General features: G+C 39.5%; 1 protein-coding gene across 1 annotated transcript in view; it reads right to left on the minus strand.

The window, feature by feature from the left end:
* GMDS (GDP-mannose 4,6-dehydratase) overlaps positions 1-18,335 on the minus strand; it is a 408,928-nt gene that overhangs the window by 68,749 nt on the left and 321,844 nt on the right. Inside the window, exons 8-9 of the mRNA XM_038127425.1 lie at positions 14,425-14,543; positions 5,114-5,210 (exon numbers count right to left, since the gene is read on the minus strand). Of these exons, the coding sequence (XP_037983353.1) occupies positions 5,114-5,210; positions 14,425-14,543 (216 nt within the window). The remainder of the gene's footprint in view (positions 1-5,113; positions 5,211-14,424; positions 14,544-18,335) is intronic.

The raw sequence follows: 18,335 nt of genomic DNA on the forward strand, positions 1-18,335 counted from the left end.
AGCAGAAAGCTACCTCTTCAAGGATGGTGGCATCCCCTAGGAACAACAATGTCATCAGGCTCTCCCCCAACTTTGCTGCTGCTTAATGGCATCACTCAAGCTGTGCAGTCTGCTCTGCCATACACGTTTCAGAGGCAGAAACACAGTGATGCTATTTTTCTACAAACCCTTTCTCACATGCTTGCTGAGAAATATTTAAAATATGTTAAGTGCCTCTTAGATGCTATAGAGACAAGTTACTAGTAATCATTATTTTACTTGGCTGAATTTGACATGTATATTTTCAGAGATACCTCTGAAATGCCTGATATGTAAGGCCTTAACTAAAACAAACAAACAATCTACTGCAGGTTTTATTAGCAGGAGGGACAAATAAAAGGAAGAGGATGGCAATGCAGTGCAGAGATAATGTTGAGATTAAAGTAAGGAACAGTATAAACATTTTGGCTGAGACAGAAGCAAAGTCAGCTTGGAGGGGAATTAAGGACAGCAGAGGCAATAGTTTTCAGATGTTGACATACATTTTCAGAACAAGGAGGAAAGAAAACAGATAAGAGAAGACTGTCAGTTTATGACAGTTCACAACTTCTTTACCTGACTGCTAGAGGAAAATAGACAGGAAAATAATCTGAAGATTATTCTTCCTTGAATGCTCCCATTTCATTTTCATGAGTATTAATAAAGGCCACATATTGACATTGATGAGCAAAAAGATCCTTGAGGAGGGGAAGCACATGTTTCCTCATGCAGATATCTGAACAGTTTACAGTCACAGGCAGCTCTGAACTTAAGAGTAGGAAATGAAGCTTGTATGAAAACTAAAGTGGAAGTGTGGGGCATTTAGGGGTTTGTGATCATGGTTTCATTGGACTCTAAATGCTCTTTAGGGCAGGAGCACTTAGAGGAGTTCAGAAATGTTTTTGACTTCAAGAAAGCTGACTTTGGGAGAATGCGATATGCCCTAAGGAATTTTTACTGGAATCCAATGAAACATGGGAAACACAGAGCTGAATTTTTAAAAAACATCTGAAGAGACTGAAATTTAAAGCCACCCTGCTTAATTCTGAGGAGGAAAAAGGTAACTGAGGCCAAACACAGTTAAGCAAAAATGCAAGATTTAGTATAAGTGACACACATAGGACTTGAGAAGTTGCATATATATCATACTTATATTTATATTTTTATATATATATTTCATTTATATCAGTGCTAGAAAGAACTGGGAGAAAAATTGCTTAAGGCATATAACAAAAGGAAGAAGTTAGCAAGTTAGCATGCCCTTTTTTCCTTTGAAGAAGAATAATAAAAGGCCAGATGACTACTTAAATATTAGCATCACATTGTGACAGAGTTTCCAGGCTTGCTTAAAGGAAGGAAATTTGCATTGATGATGTGTGCACATCCTCAGAGTTACAGCCACGCCAGCCCATAACAAATGTGATGCATGGTTCCAACCTGCAGTTCCTACACCAGCCAAGCTGTAGGACAACTGTAGAAACAGGTGGGAGAAAAGGGGAAGAATTCTTTGTAAAATATGCAGAATATTAGATTTGGAGAAAAAACAACATCTACACATGGCTGAAAAGCTTCCTTTATTTTCCCCTTTCAAACAGTGACATAAACTCCTAACTGAGAGATATACACATCTAAGTTCTGTGATGACAAGACAGACCAGTGAGACCTGGAGTTAATCTTCACTGTTGCAGGAAAATGTAATGAAGTGAAGCAAGCTCCCATAAAACTGTTAGCTTAATTTTTGCCATGCAAAAATAATAGAAGCACTTTAATTCAAACACCTTAATGGGAAAAATTTAATTAGAAGCAATTGTGCAGTTCTTGGGGGGAAATTCGAGCATACAAATTAATTGTAATTGTCCTGCTGAAAGATAAGAAAATTAAAGACAGACCCTAACTCTGTAAAAATTACCCAACTTCTGGGGCTGAGAGATCTGATGCTTATGATATTATGTGCTGCAGGGCTGCTTGTTTCCAGCTCACCAAGCATCTTACTGAATTTCAGTTTTAACTTTTGAAAAAAAAATTAAATTATTTTAACATTATTTTTGTGAATGCCAAGTAGATTATTTAAATCCAAGCATACACTAAATTGCCTATGTACAATATGAACATTTTGATTATAAGTAGAAAAGACTAGTGAGATAATTTCTGAAGTACCTACATTTCACAGGTGAGTAAACTGTACTGGAAACTGATCTTTACATGCCTAGAGCAAAAGGTGCATGTAAAGCATGACTTTTGCAGCCATGTGCTTAAAAAGCTTGAAAAATAAGTGAAAGCACCTTTTGTAGTGTGTCAAGTTCAGTATAGAAATGAAAACTTGCCGTGAAGCTCCTGTGAAAATTGTTGATTTTAATAAGGGAACAAACAAAATTTTCCCCCAATCCTTGCAGCACATTAGTCTCCAAAAGCATTTTAAAAGGGTCAGAAAATATACTGATAGGAATTTGATAAAAGCTGAAAGAAATGATACTGATAGGTTTGCATGTGGCAAGACACAAGGAAGGAAGAAGAGAGACGGGCATTAGAAGCATTAGCAGCATTAACAATTCCCAAGGCCAGTAAGTATCAAGGGGCCCCACAGCAGTCAAAAGCAGAGTGAAGAGATTTAGAGCCAAGACATTCAAAGGGTCTACTTAGTTTGACCAGAAGACTGTCTCACATTTCAAGGTTTCTTCTTCAGTACAGCTAAGCTTTTCAATGGGAGGCCTTGACCCCAGGGATCACTAACTGAGGAAAACAAATGTGTTTTCAAATGAATGTATTGGCACTGTCAGAACTGACGGTACACAAGATTAAATTATGTTTATTTTCAATTTCCAGAATACCATGTTAAATTTTAGAGAGACAGACAGACAGAAATGTTTCCAAATAAGACAGGAGAATCTGAGCATCAGATTTTCTGTCAGCTGTGATTCAACAGCAGAATTGCTGTTAACTCAACTGGCTAAGCCTCCTCCCAAAATGTCAACCTAAGGCTTTCTTGCCTTTGGCAGTATTGGTGCAAGTGGCAGCAGGGGACATGTGCTGTCAGTCCATTTTAGTTATTTCATTGCTCTTCCTTGCTTTCTTGTGATGGATTGGGTTTTGGTCTATTATTTTGAATTGCACAGATTCCCCTGAATGAAACAAACAGTAGTTCGCCTGCCTTTGACAAGGAATGGAAATCAAATTAGAATTAAAAAAAAAAAAAAAAAAGGAGAAAGCGATTCTGCTTATCCATCCTGAGATGATCTAAAAAGGAAACTGATGGCAGAAAAAGGATACCACATCTCTTCATAGAAGAGTTCCCTCAAAGTTCCTCTGCATGCTCCTTAGGACAAAGGTCCTTCACTTTGTACTTCTACCTCGATCATACTTGAGCAGCTTCACAGCCTTCCTGGATTCCACGGGAACCAAGTCGGGACTGCACTAAAAGCAAGGCAAGATGGGGTACTGGAAGATAGAGATGGAGCCCTCATTCAAGGGAAGCTGTCCTAGGAGAAACCAGGTAATTTCAGATAAGCATCAGACATCTCCTGTGGGTATACACAGCCCTGTTTCAAGCCCACATTCCACTCTGTATTTGAATTCCTTCCTATTCTCATGTATGGAGCCACTAGAAATGTTGAGTATTCCTGAGGGATGTGTGCTTATGCACTGTCCCAAAACAGTAAGTATAATGAGCTGAATTTAAAATCCAGAAACTGTGTTCCCAGAGGGAGACCAATAGGGACAGAGAGGAAGAAGACCATGGGCAGCACTATTTTAGCAGAAAACATCTGAGCACATGAATAACATGAAACTACAGCGAGGACTTCCAGAGAGCTACATACTAATCATGAATTTTGAGGAGTGAATATGTACTTGCTAGTAAGAGGTATGACAAAGCAGGAAAGTGGGTCTCACAAAGCACAGACTTGTTGGGTCAAGTGTTTTCCTGTTTCGCAAGTCCTTTTGTCTCTGTCCTCCTTATCATCCTGACACCTTACCACAGCACAGAATGACAGACAGCTCTTAATGACTTCCTAGCATTTGATTCTGATACACAGGTCCAGCCCTTTTCAACCAACATGAAAGTCTCTATTCCCCTCTGAATTTCAGTTTTAGAACCCATGCCCACTTCCAAACAGCAGACCCCTACTCCCACCCTGCAATCTGTGTCAACAACACAAAGGTGCTCTTGTCACCCCCTTGCTTGAATCACACAGCTCTTCTGAATGGGCACACTGACAGATGATGCTGCGTCAGCAGCCAGTGGGGCTTGTGTCACTTTCCCCAGGAGAGGAGAAATCCTCTCCTGAGTACACCCACTCCCACATAGCACAACTGGGGCTATTGTTCCCTGTGTCCTGAAACCAGGCTTCATCCTGTACCATCTCCGTGCATTGCCACCATCCTGCCTGATCTGGAAATACTGCTGGTATTTTCCCTCTCCCAGAATTCTCACTAGGTGATTGGAGCACAGGGGTTAGGGATTTGGTCCTGCCAGCAGCATGTGCTGGTTTAGTACCGCTGGTACATTTTACTGAGGCATTCCTTGGAGTAAAGGTGTGTTTAGCAAATGGGCTTTTGCTGAGTGGGACCCTGCAAAGCACAGGAGCACATCTCAACCAGCATTTTGCAGCACCCACGGTTACCCACCCAGATGTAAGCTGGACAGGGGACACTCAGTGGCTGGAGCTGTAACACTACTGTGAAATACAGAGGGTGGTACTTTATAACCAAACCCATCAGTGCCCTCCTTCTTCTGCTTTCCCTGCTTGCAGCTGGAGAAGAGATGACCGTATTCCCATTCACAAGGAGCTGGTTCATGCTTTGTCTTGTTTCCCATATGATGTTTTAGCCCCCCCAGCACCGCCTCTCCCACTCGGGGAGGGTGACCAAAGTGGAGCAGCGTCCCTGTGAGAGGGCCACCCGCTCCTCCCGCCTGCTCCTTGTTTCTTTCCAGGTAGCTGGCTGTGAGGGACCAACAAGCAGGCTAATTTAGAGCTCTAAAAGCTGGCAGCAGGAGTGCAATTAACCCGTTTTCACAGACTGCTGGCCAAATGCAGCAATTTATTGGCTGAGTGATTGGATTATTCATTTGCAACGCTAAGAGAGGGCATTTTCTTACCACTTCAGTTGGCCTGTAGTACTTGTGATTGACTGTCACATGAATCTTGCCAGTCTCTTTGCATCGTCCCACTTCATTCTCATTCTTCCCTTCCCACCTGTAAAGAAGATAAACATTTAATCAACCCATAATTACTTTAGTGCTCTGATCTTACCAACATTTGGCCTGCTTTCATTTACTTGAGGCTGGTGTCAATTCTCCCTGCAGGACAGTATAAACTCATTAGCTAAAGGAACAAAGGGAGAGTTTAGACTTGAATAGAGTAACAATGGCTTTTGAAGTCTTTGTTTTGGTTTTTGATTCAGTGGAAGGTCTAAAATACAGGACTTCCAAATGAAACACATAATGTGAAGGGAAAATAAAATGCCCTGATTTCAGAATGTCTCATATATCTGTAAATAAATATGACAGTGAGGTTTTTCATTTGTGGATTGGTTCAAAGCTGTTTTCTTAAAATATTTTTAATTCTTGTATTTTGGCCAGTACTTTCAGGAACTCTTTAATCTGTTAATTTTATAGACGTGAAGCTCTGTTTGAATAAGCTGCATAATTTAATTTGTGCTTAACTAGAAAAAACAAAACAAAAACAGTTCTTGGGTTTTCGGTCCAACCTCGACATGGCACTCCACGTACATGTATTGTAAACTCTACCTGTGAGCTTAAAGCCAGCGCCACTCCCTCAGTCCAAATTAGTTTCATATGTGTTGAACAGTCTGCAATTTGCTGCAATTCATGTGATCTAGTTGTGCTGTGAACTATTTTTCTAGGGACTGTCAAGGTTTCAGGAGCAGCAGAAGAGGAATGGTTTGGTGGGTGACTAGCTCTACTTTTGGGGAGGTCAGGCTGCAGCCTGGAAGCCTGGGGACAATGCTCCCACTCCAAATAAATGCTTCAGATGACACGTGTAGGAATGTACATCAGTGCATCAAACGTCATCCATTGAATATACAAAATCCAGAGTTATGATTGAAATTCTATCCTCTCTTTGCGTTTTGCTTTTAAGTATATATATACCATGGGGCTCTGAAGCAGCTTGGCTTAAGAATGTGATGATGAAATCCTCTAGCTTTTTTTTATGTTTAAGTAAAATCTGTATAAATTAAATCAGCACTGTGATTTAGGCTATTTAGTCTCAGTCACCAGCAAGGAAATAAAAGCATCCCTAGCGTCCCACTTACTAATTTTTCTCCCAGCTCTTGGGATTTTGTCACAGATATGATTTCTCCTTGCTCCACTGCCCCCTCAAGCTCCTAGAAGAATTTAATTCTTTGACAATCAGCCTTCATTTTGGAGTTTCTAGCCCTGAGGGCTAAGGAGAAAAGTCTGAAAATGTGACCTCTGTGTACCCATGAAAGTTTAAACACTGAAAGGCAGAAGGAAATACCAAATATGCATTATTGCAAGTTCTTAAATCTCACAAACTTTTAAGCACAGCTCATGAGTTTTGAATGACTAGCAAAGCCTGTAGGATGCTTGATACTGGGAACATTTCACATTGAAATAATGTCCTACAGATAATAGTGACGGTGAAGTCAGCTGTTAATGGGCATGCCACCATGCCAAAGACGATTTATAATTTAAATTTTCTTTCTTTCTTTTTTTTTGCAGTTGCTCTGTTGTGAGCCTGAACTGCAAAGTTTTCATTCAGAAGCCAAAACTAACATTAGTCCCTCCCTTTAAAGGGCAGAGGGTAAAAATGTGCAGGACTCAAATGAGCTTAATAGAAAACCAACCGTCACCAGTAAAACAACAGGAAGCGCTTAGATCAGGAGACGTCAGTTGTTGTTGGAGGTCACTGAGCAGAGAACCCCATTTAATACCCAAAAGGCTCCAGAAGGCTCAGCCGAGCCAGTAAAGACTCACTTAATGTCACTATCAAAGTTATATAACAATAGAAATAGCTTGAGAAGAAATCTCCACCCATTTTGTTCAGCCCAGTAATGTGAAAAGTTCACAAGGAGGAAAAAAATAAAAGAGACTTGCTTCTCGTTGTGAACAAAGTAACATTTGATAGCTGCGCTTCTAATTACTCCTGGCACCTCCATGCTCACAGCTGGGATCATCATACAGCTGACAAAAGGGACTGTGTGGGGGCCAGCCTGACACCACGACCAAGACATCCATTTTGCCAACCAACTCCCCCTCCGCTCTCCCTCAAACCACAAGGCAAGGGAAGAAAAAACCGCACCAAAACCATCCTTAATTTATAGCCAAATTGCAGTCACAACTTTTAACTGGAAAATGTCATGCCAAATTATCCTGAAGTATGAGCATGGTGGAAAGGGGCATGGGGAACCCTCACGTTGTGCTGTGGTTTCAGCTAGCTCTAGCCACAAAGACTACCCAGCTTGCTGCTCTGCAGGGCAGATGCCCACACAGGCACCAAAACAGCCTTGTGTAAATCGGGGGAAACACAATGGATCCCTAGCTGGAGAAAGTTTGGCTCATCAGGACTGGGCTAAATTTATAGAGGATGGGGAGCGGATCCCTGCAAGCCCAGCTGGTGCCAAAGCCCAGAGCTCCCACTCAGGCACCTGCTGGCCTGGTGCAGGCTTTGCACAAAAAGCTGCTCTCTCGAGCCTGCATTGTCTATGAGCCTCTGCAGCGAGGCCACTGCCTGCCCCAGGCTGCCCCTCCCACTGAAGCAAGGGATGGGTTTCCTGTCACAGCTGATGGCCTCAGCCATGTGCCAGCGTGTCCTGCACCTGGAGAAGGATGGGTGAGACCATGGAACTGCTCCTGACAAACCAGGTTTGATGCCCTTTGCATCTACACTTCCATGTCGAGTGCCTCACTGATGGAGATGGGTGCTTTGGGATTGCTCGGGGTGATAGGCAATGGTCAGCTCTGGTGGATTCCATTGCTATCAGTGACCTCACAATTTCCCATGAAACTAAGATTCCAATGCACGAGCACGTTTACTTGCTTGAAAAGTTCTTTACATCAAGCTTTTAAACTCTGGATTTACAATGGGATAGATTGCATTTAATTTATGGCTAATTTCATATCTATTATCATTTACATATCACTATTATTACAATACTTATTATCAGTGTTGATGAATGCTTCTTTGGCTTTTTTATTTTTGGAAGTTCCAATTATTTTTCATTTCCTATAACTATTCCATGAGACAGCAAGCTTCAAGCAATGAAAACTCCCACAGGTATAGAAGATTTTATTAGGATGAAAAGCTGGGGTACCCACCTGGTAGCATGTGAGGTGGGCAGGAAAGGAAACAGGGGAGCCAGGATAATTGAGGAGGGGTGGGAATAGCACTGCAAATGGACCAAATGGTCTGGCTGTAACTGAGGAGGAAACAAGTCAAATATATTTTTGAGGTGGTGAAGAAATCAAATAAAAATGAAAATTTTCACAGAAGCAGAGATAAACTGAACAAGTATATGTGTTTCATCTCCTTGCTTGATCTTTACATAGAAACAGAATCCATAGCAATTAAAAAAAAATTCAAAACCACTAAAGGCCACAGCTGTTCAGCTTCTTTATGAAAAACAAAACTACCATGATCACCTTTATAATGAAATAAATGCCAATAGAAAATATTTAAACATTTGAAACTGAACAGTAAATTAAATAAAAATAAAATTGTGTGAAGATTTTGCTTTTCCTCTACAGCTAATATGATATACCGTTTGTGTAGGTTTCTCAGATCTGTGGCCTCATTTCTGCTACACACAGAATTAAGCCAAAGCATTTCATTCTGTCCTGGCACATTATCAATAGCAAAACTGACACCATATAACAGACCATTAATATCTTTTTGATGGTAGTCTTTTGTTGGGAAACTTTAAATATGACTCTTCCTATGTTCCTTTGCCACCAACTCAACCATCAGCCTTGCCAGCAGCTCTGAAACATCAAAGTAATCATAGATACAGGGATTGCTCAACCACGACCTTGTGCTTAAATCAAAAGCATGCTACCATAAAGAAATGTATTAATATTTTTTCAAAAGCTCTGATGAATCAGGTAGTCAATCTTTTTTTTCACTAGTCCAATAGTTTATTGCTTAATAATTGCTACTCCCCACATTACAAGGTGAAAAAAAAATTACATGTTAGGCTTCCTATTTTTTGTTTCTTTTTTTTTTTTTTTTTCTTCTTTCCAGTTCACTGGAAACCTTTTGAAGTCCTGTTCCTTTACTACAATTTGTGAAAGTTGGTGTTGGGAAGAAAACGTTTTCTCAAAGAATATTAATGCTTCTGTGAAAATCAAAGCATTATGGAAAGAAAAGTTTAGTTTCAAGTAAGTTCCATTAGTGTTAGCCAGATACAAAATTATATTAATAATATCTAAAAGAGAGGCTTTTACATTTTCAGAATGTTTTTTTTTTTCTTTCTTTCAGAATGGCTTAAAAATTCTAACTTAAATTATTCTGTCTCTACGTGGAGGTTAGGAAAAAAACAAAGAAGTTCAACTGACCTGAAATCAGGTATTTTTCCAAATTGCATTTGTGACAAATATTTTAATTTCAGGGGTGGGATATATGGAATTTCCCATGAAACACCATATTTCATTCTTACCTAGTCTTTCTATTGGAACTCTCATATCTCTTATGTAGTCAGATAATTAGATTCTCATAGTCTTCAAGCCTTAATTTCAGTTCTGAAACAGTTATTGTGTCTGCCTGCACATAAAGCCTTGTATCAATGGGAAAGTAATGAGGGCATGCTCAGCTGAAAGAATTAATTCTCCAGTTGAGGTGGGTTAAATGCCCTCTGAAATGAATACTCATTTTTGAGAATGACGACAAAGCTGGTGAAGTCCTAAATGAGGACTCTTTTTTGTGAAGGTTCATCCAGGCCAGCATTCGTCACTGATATGGCTGGGTTCCTTTCCATTACCTCTCTTCAAATGCCTCCAGTTGCTGTATGAGATTCTGTTCCCTTCCTCTTCACCTGAAAGCTTTTCATTTTCTTTTCTGATTTAAATACAACACACAGCATTGGCCAGCCAGCAAAAGCCAGATCTGGAAATAGCAGCTGTTTTGCTGATGACTGCTGATGGCTCCTCCTCCATGTCCCACATGCTTTCCATTCTCACAGCAATCCTTCAAATCTCATGTGTTTCTGTAACCCAGCCTTCCATTTTAAGATAAAAAGAAAAAAACAAACAAATAAAAAAAACCCCAACAAACAAACCAGAAAAACTCTTCTCTCTCGGTTCAATCTCAGTTCAACCCTCACTGTCACTGAAGAGGCCACAGGAGTTCACCTCAGAAGACCTTATAGCTTATCTGCAAACTTCCCCATTTTAGGCTGATCTTTTATACGACCCACTAGTATGTTAGTTAAGATAAAATTTGAATGTGCAACCAAATGACTAGAGCAAAATATTTGTTTTTTTCTGAATTAATTCTGATCCTGGAAGCAATGAATATTTCTGTAACAAATGTGCATGCATTTTTATGTTAATCAAAACCACAATAAATCTTTCTGTATCTTCAACAGGTTTTTTTTTCTTTTTCTGGCTTTTTTTTTGGTTTTTTTTTTTTAGTTTCCACATTTGCAGACAGGAGTTTTTGTAGCAGTTTGCAAAGAACTCTGAGTGCTGTAGTGGTTTCAGGCTATCTTTGCAATCCTGTTCTAATTTAATAAGATTAATGGCAGAAAATTAGTCAAGACAAGCGTTTGCCTGTTTCGTTTACCCTGCTGAAGTTCAAATTATAGGCGGGAAGTGTTTCCCCCAAGTACCACTTAATTAGTAATAGGCAGAAGGGAAAGTAAAAGAAAAAAAAAATGTAATCCTTACAGGGGAAAAATATTTGTAGCTCTGAGGCTTTCCTGTTAGTACAAAGGACTGAATTTGAATGATTCAGAGGACTACATAAACATAATTTGAAATTTCTCCCTTGGAAAAGAAATGTATGAGGAAAAAAGTCACTTCAGGTAGATAAACTTCCATGAACACTTTGCAGTCCGTTTCAGAGAGAGAATCAGTCTCATTGCAGCTGTACATTTTATTAGTTACAAAAATGTAGTAAAGTTTCTCTCTCTCTTGTTTTGGCTAGAAGACATAGTCCTGACATGTGCTAATGACTGGCTAGGACAGAATATTATGTTATGTTCTTGGAAAGACTTTTTAGGCTGTCCTGGATTTTCAGCTGTACAAGTTAATGTGAATTGTTAGGAAGACAAAAAACCTAAAAAAATAAAAGAAATATTTTTAGTTGTTGACGAGGCAGCCAGGATCTCTTTTTTCCTGTTCTCTACTGCAGTTTCATGATGTGACAGATAAGATTTTACATTAGCAACTTTCCTTGACAAAGCACAAAGGAGGGGTAATTGAGAGTCCCTGCACATGTGCCTATTTTTCTCAGATGTGGTATGAGCTCTGCAACTTTTGTTTGCCATGACATCTATCCTGGACATTTACTCCATCATTTCATCAATTTTGAAAGATGGGCTGTACAGCAGCACTGGCCAGCCATGCCATTGCTTGTAGCAGTAGAAAACGGTGCTGGAAATCTCCCAGGTAAGTTTTTAAGGTTGAAAAATTTCAGAACACCTGCAATCCTGCAAAAAATCCCCAGAAACCTCAGATAACTCAGCCAAACTTTGAGGAACAGTAATAGGAAGAAAGGAGCCATCCTTGTGGGAACTTGTTTAGCCATTGCACTCTGGTGCACTGGTTCTTAGGTGCCTCATAAACTGTAAAGTAACAGATCAATGGGACTCACCAGTGGGGTCTCACAATGCTAAAAGGGAGGATTTTTCTGGTGGGCTACTCCTTGAAGGAGATACATTCAAACTGGAGGAGGTGGGAGTAGAAACTCATTGGGGCTTTCAAAGAAAGGCTTCCAGACAGAGGTTAACAGACAGCTGGCCAAGAACTGTGTGTGTGTGCTGCAAAAGCATGGGTCAGGCTGACACCTGGAAAAACTATGGGGGTTCTTAACAAAACTTCCCAAATCCTGAGGAATATTTTATATTTAGTGCAATTTGAAAGATGAGCAATGGCTACAGGATGAGTAGCGGGTGTGTTGTAATATTATTCTCACCTTGGGAGCAGGGGGAAAGAATGCCTGGTTTATCTGAACAGGCTGCATGCAAAATTTTCAGAGTTACACCACTGTCAAAATGATCAGCAACAAAATTATCACTAGCACTTAAAATGTCACCTCAGTCCCCATATGTATAGTTATTTATATATCACCTGTAAATGGCCTAATGAACTAAAAATATATTCACAGGAAAGAAAAACTTCAGAAGACCGGGGGGACTAGAAACCCAAGCCCCCATTTCTAAAGCAATTTATGTTCCTAAAAATCCATGTCAGTAGGTGTTATGTGAGTTCTTATACAATTTTTGGAAATTGCTGTTATTGATTAATAATAAAATAAGAAAACTATGCCTTTGTACGCACAAAATACCTGCTCTACCTCACATTTGGAGTTACAATGTGAAGTTTTTCTGAGAGACCAGCTTGTGACTGATTCAATCCAAATACTGACTGCATTAAACATCAACATAAATGATATACAGTCTACCATATGGAGCCATATGTGAGTAAGAAAATTAAATGAACAGGACACAAAATTTGAGTGTTAGGAACAACTAAATCTAAAGAAATTCTTTAATAACCCCTCTATAGCAGAAGCTATTAATAGAAGTACTTTCACTTTTATTTCTGCCTTGTTATTTTCTTTAGGTTTTCTTGAAGACTTAATTTGCTTTCTGAAAAATGCATGCTGATTTGTCACTCTTGGGAAATGTGAGACTTCTTAGACCAACACCAAAGAAGCAAATTCAGTTTTAAACTAAGGGATAAATTTAGTGACATCAAAAGAAACAGTGACATGGGGAACATCTGCAAATAAAGACATTCAGCTAGGTACTGACCTTTACATATCAGCCTCTAATTGTAGGTAATCAAAATTAAAAAATTGAAAGAGTTGTTCACCAAACATTCATTGTTGCTTTGACAAATAATGTTAGACAGGGACATAAGAGTTCTCCAAATCACTAGAATTCTTAGTCATATGGAGCAGTCGAATCTGCAGCATTTTCCTATCCATTCTTACTAGGTAGAATTAGCTTATAAACACAAGAAACAAAACTATAAAAAGAGAAGAAAAATTAAGAAAGACAAAGCAATTATTAGAGCTCCTATTATCTCCCCTTTAGCCTCTCAAACCTCAGTATTCTAAAGGTATATGGGACAATGTGTGATTACTGGGACATCTTGCAATCAAGAAATGTGAAAAACACGGAGAGAAGCTTATTCCCCAAACTGAGCTTTTGGGTTAGAAATACTATTTATATGGTCTCTCTCTCCCTCATCAGAATTTTTTTTTCTGGAACTTGGTGCCAAAAATTGAAACCAGACTAAAAACTCATTGAGGAGAAAATGTTATTACCTCCCCAGCCACCCACTGGCTGTTCAAATAATATTGTATATATCTGTGCACTTCTGCATATTTATTGAATTTGTCAAGTTTTTGTTCCCAAGTAAAACTTATTGGCCCTGTCAAAAGTTCACCAGCTGCACAAGTGACTTTGATGGCCTGAGGAACAGCCCTGGTGCTAGCGTCATGGAAGAGCCTGTGGCTTTCCTCTCCCTTTTCCAGCTGAGATTGGTATGTTGATGCATGGGGCCCAGAGAAGATACAGAAGGAGGGAAATTGAAAAAATAATAAACAATAAAAATATAAATTACAGAAAGCGCTCACCAAGCCATCCTGGTTTTATTATACGGCCTTGGGAAGGAATTTTGTATTTTCAATCAAACTATGTGGAATATGCATTGTAAACATTCTGCACCCACTGCTCAACATTTCTACGGCTTAGTAGGAGAAGAGCTGATAGGAATGCGGAGCGGTTTGCTACATGAGCCATGCAGTGAGGCTGATGGGCTGTCACCTGGAAAGAACAGGGCTGGTAGGTGCTACCTCTCCAGATTGCAGAAGGTGGGAGCAGGTCTGTGGGGGTCTGGGGCACAAAACAGAGAATTGGGCAGAAAAGCCCCTCTTCCAGGAAGGTGATGATAAGCATCCTGGTACTAACATCTTTGGAGGGGCTTCCATACCCCAAAACAGGGAGAACAAAGAATGAAGACTTTGATTAAAAAATTGAGATTACCCAGTCTATCTTTTTTCTTACGATCTAGAGGGCAACACTAGACATATCTGCTGCGGCAGTCATTCATGCATGGAAGGTCTCATATGTTACAAGTAGAAAGGGAGAGGGCGAAAAAAAAGAAGAATGTAGACAAAAAATACTCTGTTTTGTCCCAGTAAATATGAGAGGCTGGAAATGTCCAGCCTGTGGCTAGTGTCTCATCCTCATACTTACACAATGGTTTTCCCAATGTGCTTAAATGACTTCTCCACAAATTCACGGACACTGTGGACCTCCCCAGTGGCTATGACAAAGTCCTCAGGCTCATCCGTTTGCAACATCAGCCACATGGCCTGCAGAAAGATAAACAAAGTCAGATTCAGTGCACATGTAAGTGGCCTCATTGGTACATGATATTGTATTACCGCATTTTTGATTTGGAAATAACTACCCATACACACACATACCCCAAGCTGGGGAAATTAGCACTTTCTTTACACAGTGGCTATTAACCAGTTCAGTGCAACTCTGAAAAGAGTTCAATTATTTCTTATTACAGAAAACAGTGCTGTATTTGATTTTCAATTTGTTTCACAGCAGGAGTTTCTGCAGGGGAGACTTTAATATGTTTACTTTTGAACACTGAGACTTGGTTTAGTGCTCATGAGCATGGATCCACTTGTTTAAAGCACTGCATGAATTGACATTGATACGGGGAAAAGATCAAAATTTTGTAATGTTTCAGTCCAGAGTGCTGTTGTCTGTCTGCTACAGAATGATGTCAAACACACTGAAGCATGAAAATATGGATCCTTTTGGCAGCTTCTTCTGCGATATTTGTTTTGCCTACCCTGAGATTTTAATTAAGAGTAAGTATTTAAAAAGGTATTTAACCAAGTTAATCTGGTTTCCCTACTGAACATGTGTTGAATGTTAAAGTACTGTAGAAGAAACTTTTGACACAGGAATGAGAAAACCCTGGTGGAAAAGTGACACAACCATTAACATCAGTTTCAGAGGACTGTTTGTGCAGCAGGAGTTTTGCAGTATCTTTTGAAACAAAACTTCATCTGATTGCCAACATATTTGCATTTTATCGGACCAGCTTTTAGTTCCCACAGCAATGTCTTTCACAGAGTCCTCTTCCACAAACAATTAATGATGGGTGGGCACCATCTCAGAGGGCCGGCCAGCTAAGTCAGCATGAAAGCTGGAAAGCAGATGGAAAAAAGGTATTCAAAGACATGTGTGACTTGTCTGAGATATCACCGCAGGTACATTTCAATTTTCTGTACAAGGCAGTGCTCTAGTGACTGGACTATTTGACTGCATAGGATCTGTAGGTGTACAGAATAATTATTACTTTAAATCAATCAAAATGATGCAAACGTTTCATTTCCTTTGGAGAGGAAAAGGGAATACCTGTATGGCATGATCCTTGTTTAATAAATAACCAGAAAAGGGAAACAAAATAAATCAACTCTCTCTCCATATGGTAAAAAGTACTGTCATCCTCTCACATTGTAATCCATGATGCTATTTCCATTGACCTCTTCACATCAGCTTTAAAGAAAACAACTTTAGTAGGTCCCTTGATGGTAGTGGATACTCTGCAAATCAGATTAATAAAAGCTTTGGGATAGCCCAGTTTCTCTTGGTAAATACCGCCTGAAATATTCAATTTTTCCTCTCTATTCTCAATAAATCAGTGTCCTGCATAGCAAGGCAATACATTCCACTTAAATAGGTGTGAGCCATTTTTCTTTACAATTATTATTTTATGCATCTTCCAAAGTTTTGACAAGGTTTTATTAACATGCTCCTTTTGAACCTTTTTACTTCTTGAATGTGCACAGAAAGCTCGGTTTTGGGCAACTGCTGTGTAAGTCCTTGACATAAATTATAAATTGTGCTTTAGGGAGATGACCTGCTGGGCAGGACAATGGCAGCAACTTTATTTTTCCTTTCCAGGATTGAACATCCTAGCCAATGACGCAGAAATACCCAAATGGCTGATGAAACTCATCTTGTGGGGAGGAGATGTCTTAACTTGTATCTCTCATTTGAGCTTTTTTGAACACTGGGGTTTCCCTGCTGATTTGAGAGGTCACCGTAAATCACCAACTTCAGTTTCTTCATGACTGGACAAGCCTGCAAGATTCACAGTAGCAGCAGCTGCACAGAAAAGTAACAGGAGTATCTAAGATAAGTGCTTGATAGTTTTGGTTTTCCCAGCCTAGTCCCTGATTTCACAGACTTTCAGGCTTCCTTAAGCAGTCTGGCTGAAAACAACACCGTTCCTCATATTCGGGCACTATTCGGGCAAATAAGGATTTCCAACATTAGACAATCAGTCAATCAGGGGCACTGGTTCTCCTCCCAACTATAGTGGATGTTTGCTGTACATAATGAACTCCTTTTCTTGCCCTGACACTGTAGTGTCAGTTACATTGGAGAGAGAATGCAACAACAAAATATCATTTATTGGTAAAAAATTCCCCCTCACCCAAAAATGCTACACTGGTTGACTGCATAAGCCATTAGCATAAGCACCTGCTATTTACTATGTTGGTAAAGTAATATTAATATGTCTAAGCAGAAGCAGGATTAGACCTCCAACAATTTTGGCCACCTCTCTACTTTTAACCACCTCAGTATTGTAATTCATTTGACACAGTTTCAATGCAGGCACTTATGCCAAGACATTCAACAGTCTACCGAATATCTAAAATATTTACACGTTACTTTTCATATTAATATGAAATAGAGTTGAAAGTTTCCCTTTACTTTAAACCATACCCTACACTTAAGGAGGCAGCTGCAAAACCCTAACAAAAACCGGCCTTTGATAGTGGGCCCAGTGAGGTTTTATGCATTTGGATTTATCAACTCTAGTCCACCATTTCAAAAAGCAAGCAATCATTGTCTCAGCAATGCGACTTAAGCTGCAGTAAATTTCAACAGGATCAACTTAGAAATGATCAAACAATGCAGAGTTGCTAAAAGTGATTTTTGCTTCAAATCCTACCAGGAAAGAATATTTAGATTAATGGTTACTTGAGTGTCTATCACTGTGGGTTCTTTTATTTTTTCTGGCATTCACAATTGTTGGCACTTAGAATTACCTCAATCCAATCAGGTATGAAAGGAATTAACATGGTAAAAATTACAAAGTCATAGCTCCATTGTGCTTTGAGGAAGGTGACCAAATGCTGTTGATTTGAATGGGTCTGCATGAACAGTCTGCAAAAAAATGCCAAGGCAAGCCAAAAGAGAGAAAAAAACATTGAAGAAGTTCCACAGTTAAAATTATATTTCTTCAGGTACAGCCCATGACAACTAATAAAATATCCATGTACAGGCAGTAGTTATATCCTTTCCTTACATCAAGTGCCAGGAATGTGATTCTCCTCACATCAGACTAATAAAGGTCCTTGACCTATGAATTTCTAGGCATTTCCTTTAAGAATTCATATTATACCAGACTCGAGGCTGAGAACGAGAGAAAGGGGGGTGATACAGCTCCAGGTTTATTTGTCATTACTGAATGGCTTACTGGTTTTAACAGAGGGGAAAAGCTTTGTTTAAATTTCCACTGAAAGTAATTAATGGTTATTGACTGGCAAATGAAGAACAGGTGACACTCTGAATTAGAAGATAAATGATCTCATGTTCTAGCGTGATAATGGGTTAGTAATTGCTACAAAGGCTCAGAGTAGTGCGTCCCATCATAATGCTAGATCATGTCCAGAACACAAAGGCCTCTGTGTGAGAGGTATTCAGCCGTTCACCTCCTGATCCAGCTGCAGAGTGATTTGCTCCATTTATTCTCTGATGGACTGCACAACCGAGGCAAAAGTTCACCCATTCTCACCTTCCTGTTCACATGCTGAACCACCTGACCCATGACATGGCTGAACTGGGATAAAAACGTTGCCCAGCTTTGGCTCTAGGATATCTTTTAACTATCACAAGGTCATATATTTTAGGAATTTTTCTGTTTCAGGAACTGAGAATTGAGGATTTTCCTGTATTTCTTTCTAAAGGCTTTTTTGGATGGGCTGACAGCAAGTAAAGAAATTACTTGTTTTCAGTTCTGCCACCCTCTCCCTAATTTTTTTTGGTCAGTCTACATAACAAAATAT

The sequence above is a fragment of the Motacilla alba genome, chromosome 2, assembly GCF_015832195.1.
Source record: "Motacilla alba alba isolate MOTALB_02 chromosome 2, Motacilla_alba_V1.0_pri, whole genome shotgun sequence".
Classification (NCBI taxonomy): Eukaryota; Metazoa; Chordata; class Aves; order Passeriformes; family Motacillidae; genus Motacilla; species Motacilla alba.